The 6,000-nt window shown below is 32.4% G+C and overlaps 1 protein-coding gene across 1 annotated transcript in view; it reads right to left on the bottom strand.

Annotated features, from left to right (window-relative positions):
* Positions 1–810: 810 nt before the first annotated feature.
* LOC118181489 (uncharacterized) overlaps positions 811–6,000 on the bottom strand; it is a 90,170-nt gene continuing 84,980 nt past the window's right edge. Inside the window, exon 7 of the mRNA XM_035350644.2 lies at positions 811–1,912. Within this exon, the coding sequence (XP_035206535.2) occupies positions 1,589–1,912 (324 nt within the window). The 3' untranslated portion in view covers positions 811–1,588. The remainder of the gene's footprint in view (positions 1,913–6,000) is intronic.

Below are 6,000 nucleotides of genomic sequence, written 5' to 3'. Positions count from 1 at the left end.
AAAAAACACTGAACCAGAAAATTTGTTTTGATAATTATATTCAGCATTTATAAGCGTTTATGTTACAAGCGTTTGTAAAGATCAGTGACTTAGCTCTTCAAACTGCGAATCAGTCTTCTAATAGATCAGGTACTAAAAGTATTCTGAAAACTCCCACATGCTGGCTTAGAATTTGTACCATTACGACACCATTAATTGCTCCAGGTATGATATGAAACTAGAAGTAAAACAGCTGTCGGAATTTATGAGATTTGTAGTTTGCTTTTGAGAAACTATGCAAGAAAATATTGAAATATAAAACATTATTGATATTGTGAAAAATACTGAAAGGCCACTTGCGATAAGTGTTTGTATTCCGCATGTCTTTCAAAGGTAGTAGAAACGTATAACATTAAATAGAAATATATCAGCTTTTATAATCTGTCTACGATCACCATTTCAAATTATATTTATTATATATCACGTAGTATATTTGCTTAAACAAATGATTATATTTTATCTTTAAATAAAAAAGCTCAAGGACATACAGATAACTTCTTATTCATTAAAATTAGTAAATATTTGGTGGAAAGAGTAATAATTTTTGAAAAAAAATTGAATCTTATAATTGAATGAGAAGTTTGCAAATAATGAGACTTCGGCTTCAGAGGGTTCGGCACGTGTTGATTAGAATAAAAAAATGCTCTAAGCTTAAGATACAGGCAAATAGTATCCGTTTATTGGTATAAGGGCTAAATTTGTGTTATATTTTGTATTTTTTTAAAGTAGTCTTATACGACGCTGTGTGATTAAAATAAGAAATAAAAGCCGTTGTTAGCCAACAAAATATTTATTTTCTTTCACAAAAATGTCTCTTTCACAAAACAAATTTTAAAATATCAGAACATTTTTAAAGAAACCTACTGAGGGGATCAGCAAATTCGGTTTTGGCTTCACTTTATTTACATTTATTTTGCAAATTTTCTCCAAAACCTAAAAATATTCAAACAAATAATCAATTTTTAATTCATTTTAGTGTTCTATCCACATATAATGACATCATTTATGTCTTTAAACACAAAAAACAAAATTTTTTATTTCTGCGTACTAATAAATGTCCAAATATAGCACTATATAATTTCCCCATTATGCAATAAAAATATCATTAAATTTGCAATACTTATGCCTGAGATATTAGTAAACGAGAAGTAAATAAGGAATAAAAATAAAGACTTGTTAATTCTTAAAAATGCTTCAGTATTAATAGTATTTCAATGCCAAAATTTCATTATGCTTCAATTCTATTATTCAGAAAAGAAAAAAAAAGAAAAGTGTGCAGATAAACACGTACATTCTTTTGCTTCGTGAAGTGCTATCGTGTTCTAAATTTCGCTTCCACTTTTAGCAAAAGAATTCAAAAATTATTTACAAGGAAGGATCTTACATTCGACTGGCGAATAGCAGTCATTTGGCAACAAATTTTTAACAACGAAATAAACATCGAACTGTTCTTTCGAAGTCCGATACTAATCACTACATTTTAAAGAAAACGTTTCATTAAAATGCAGCGAAACATTTCAACGGTATCGTTAAAATACGCACAGATGCTTTATTCCTCAGCAGGCTTCCGTCTGTTTTTCCTCCTGTTACGTCTCCTCCTATTCCTTCTTCGTTCTTCCTCGTAGTCCTCATCATAATCATACTCATCATCGTAATCGTCATCCTTCGGCGTTGTCCTTCTCTTCTTCGTCGTTGTTTCGGGAGCAAGAGTTGTTGTTTCTTTCCAAAGATCATCATTTCTGTAGTAATATTTCTCGGAGCTTGGACAGTCAACGTTGTTGGCAAATCGGCAAGTGAATGTCGTTTGATCGTACAGAGTATAATTGGCGCATAAGAAATCATACCGAGCTCCAGCAAAACAGTAGTGGAAAAGCTAAAACCAAAAGATTTATTTAATAACATTAGAAGAAAAGTTAAATTTGAAATATTGAAATAATTTTTTAAATATTACAACAATGGGCAAATATACAAATGCAGATATAAAAGCTAATGATATATAAACTATATGGCCTATAAAATAATATATATATATAAACCAATAATTTACAATTAGAATACTTTTATATACCATCTCCAAGAAACAGAAATTTAAAAAAAATTCAGTCAGTATTTTAATTAATATTTAAATTGTTATTTTCTAAACCTCTATTACTTTAAAAACATTAAAAAATTAGTCAGTATTTTAATTAGTATATATGTATATATATAGAATAGCCATAAAAAATTCCGATATATGACCTCCAGCAGCCTATCCTTGCAACCAACAGAAATGATATTTCAGATATTGTTATTTGAAGGTATGTCTCGAGATTGTACTGATTTAAAACATTAGAGCTCTCACAGTTATGGCTACAGTGAAAACATTTCGAGATTTACGACTGGCAGCACCCTTTAATTCCTGAGCAAATTGTTTAGCGTATTGAAAAGTCATAAATGACTTTGGAACGATACACGTATGAAGAAAATTGCAGCGAGAAATCTTTTCAAAAAGACCATTGTAAAGAACGAATGACAACACAGAAAGGAGGTGCACTGACGCATTTTATATAAATCATATGGGCAAACAGTAGAAGCACCAATTACAGAATACCATGTGCAAAGCATTGCTTGGGGAAAACCTTTAATAAGCAGTGTGGGAAGATTGTTTCTTCTAGCAGGTTTTCAAAGTGCTAACAAGATAACTCTTACGGGGAAACAACAAAGTGAATTGATAAAGCTGCTTTTCCGAAAGAGGAAAATGCTGCCGAAGCAGTACGAGTTTGTGGGCAAAAAAAGTGTCGGCTTTGTGAAGTTTTTTTCTCATCAGATATTATAAAGACAGCAGGTGACCGCTGCGGATATTGTGGACATATAAGATGCATTTCTCTTTAATCGGGAACGTAAATTCCAAGAACTGCGTTCATGGGATTGACGAAAATCCTCACGATGTGGCACCAACGCCTTAACGCGAAATTAAAGTGACTGTGTGATGCGGCATTGTAAGCTCGATATCTGAGAATGTTGCAGAATTACACAATTCCAAAATTCCAGCAGCGAAATATCGTTAATAACATTGTATTGATGCAAGATGGTACTCCTACACGCGTCGCCATATGTATTCCGAAAATGTAGCAACAGCACTTTCATCTCCCGTTACATTGCAGTTTCGAGACCACCGGCCTCAATTCGATAGATTTCTGGTTCTGGTATTACTTGAAATCTGAGGCGTACACATTAAATCTAAGAGATTTTTCAGAATTAAAAGATGCCTCAAACGGGAAGTTATGCAGATTCTTCTTGAGATGTTATGTTCGTTGTTGTTGTCAACAATCTGTCACGTGCAATGCGTTATGTCTGAGAATGTAGGCACGTTTGAAAACTTGTAATTCCAATAAAAATTTTTTTCCTCTCCTCTCTTGTGCTGTCGTTGGTCCTTTCCAATGCTGTTTGCAAATGTTTTACACCAGAAATTTTCATCACACATTTATCATTCCAAGGCCATTTATGACTTTTCAATATGCTGAACAATTTTCGCAGGAATGAAAGTGTGTTGCCATTCATAAATAATGTTTTCATTGCAACCGTAACCTTGAGAGGTCTATTGCTTTGAATCATCACAATCTCGAGCACATATCTTTAAATATGAATATCTGAAATTCTATTTTGATTGGTTGAGCGTATAGGCCACTAGAGATTCATACATCAGGGATATTTTTATAACCCCACTGTGTTTTGTTTTACACATAAGTAATCATCTTTCATGCATAACAAAAAGTGTAAACAGTTTTATAAAACAGGAGGATTTTCAATCTTGAATAGAATAATTCATATGCATATTGTGCGGATTTTAATCTTTCGTAACATATTAAGGTTACTCAACTGCTATAAATCGTTTATTTCCAAATATCTTCTGAAAGTCCTTAAAAATTCAGATTCTTTTGAACGAATGGTACTAAATTTTATAATAGTTACATAAGACGAATCAGTATTGTAAAACTCGTAAATGTACTCGAAAGTTTGGTTTAATCTCTTACAGTTATTTTACCTGAAATAAGTTAATGCAAACAAATTTTTAAAATGAACCGATTTTTAATATTAATGTATTTTTTCGATTCTAGGAATCGCTTAGATTCTAGGTATACAATAAAAACGCAAAAAGCTTAGATTCTAGGTATACAACGCACATGAAATAAAAAGCTAAAATATAACTAAGAATTTTTTTTAACAGTAGACTTTGATTCATCAAGAAAAATAGTACATCTATTTAAATTATTAATTTGGCAAGTTGATTGTCTCGGAATAATAAAGAATTCAGGAAACTTTTCAATTCTAGGTTTTAGCTGCTTCTAAGAACCTGCATCGCATTGCATCAGCATATTTATATGAGAAAAGAGGTTTGTCTTAAAATCAAGGAAGTACGGCAATTTCATTATATAAATTTTATAGAGATTTCCTTTAAACTGCGAGGCATTAGTATAAAACAACTCATTTAAACATAAAGATATACATTAAATATTTATTAAACTGTGAAATAGTTAACTTTGTAGAGGCATTAGGTTATTTCGAAGCAGGCGTCATGAAACATGAGCAATGCCCTCGGCGGGACTAGAAACATGGACCTCTCGAATACGCGTCGAGTATGCTGACCATTACACCACGAAAGCATGCTAAGAAGATGGGCGAAATATCTTATATATTTCTTCTTTTAAAGAGCGACTGGGGATTAGGGAACACAATAGCCAAATCCTGGTGGTGGAGAATCATCATCCACTATCCTTTTTAGTTCGGGCGCCACTGTAGAGGCATTACGTATTTTTTTGTTTAAAGCAGAAGAAGTGAAAAATGAGCAATGCTCTCGCCGAGAATCGAACCACGGACCTCTAGAATACACGCCGAGCGTGCTGACTACTACACCACGAAGGTGGGTGAAATACCTTATAACTTATGATAATGAAACATGATTTCAACTGTCAAAACTATTTCAAACTGAGTCAAAACTATTTCAATAATGAGCTTGTTTTGCTGAAATTCGCAAAATCAAAACTACTTCAATAATAAGCTTGTTTTGCTGAAAATACCACTTTTAATAAAAATTAATGATAAAAATTAAGTTGCTTGTGAGAATGCACTATATTTTATAACGGGAAGCTCATTAAGAAAGAAATTCTTGAGAAATAGATTAAATGAGACAATACATATTTATGCTTAAGAACATTTATTTCAAGTTCTTTTTACAAGTTTGTTTCTTAAGACTAGAAAAACTGAAAAATCTTGTTCAATCTAGTTCAAATGAGAAATTGAAAACAAATGGAAAACCGTAATTGTGTTACTAAAACATACAATTACGGTTTTCCATTTGTATACTACATCAATTTAAAAAGAATATTTTTAGGAAAACTGGTGTGTGTGTGATTATGGCAACGCCTCGAGGGCTATCTGCCTAAGAGGAGGAATGCCTTCGTGGAGGACGTTCTAAGGGAACTGGCTCGTATACACGTTACACATGTGGAAAACCACGAAAACGCCCATGCAGCCAGCCCGTTCGCGGGATTCGAACCTCGGACCGAACTACCAGTGTTCAGCGACTTTACCGCTCGGCCGCTGGTGGGCTTTAGGAAAACTGGAAACAGAATATGCGAAGTAGGTGTCGATTATTAAAATTTTTAATGAAAAAGAGTTTTAAAACTCGATGGACTAAATATTCCTTGAACCTAGACCCGTAGCTTCAAGAAAAAATTACGAAAACTTTAATCGAAATTAGGAAAATTAATTTTTCAAATTATGAAATTTTTTTTTTTATCATGTGATGCATCACAAAAGAATATACAAAGTTTGTTGTAGGCATGTATGTCAAATAAGAACATCGTTTCTCGATTAAAATTTGTTTTCAGAATCATATATAAATATTTTTAAAGGTGTTTATACATGTTCATTATTCAATCATGAGTTACTAAAACACACTTTTTACGTTAGAAAAACACT

This window comes from Stegodyphus dumicola, chromosome 1 (genome assembly GCF_044657685.1).
Source record: "Stegodyphus dumicola isolate Sdum_Otavi_A_Nest chromosome 1, ASM4465768v1".
NCBI classification, from domain to species: Eukaryota; Metazoa; Arthropoda; class Arachnida; order Araneae; family Eresidae; genus Stegodyphus; species Stegodyphus dumicola.
The sequence above is the reverse complement of the archived record's forward strand: the minus strand, read 5'-3'. Positions and strand labels throughout refer to the sequence as shown.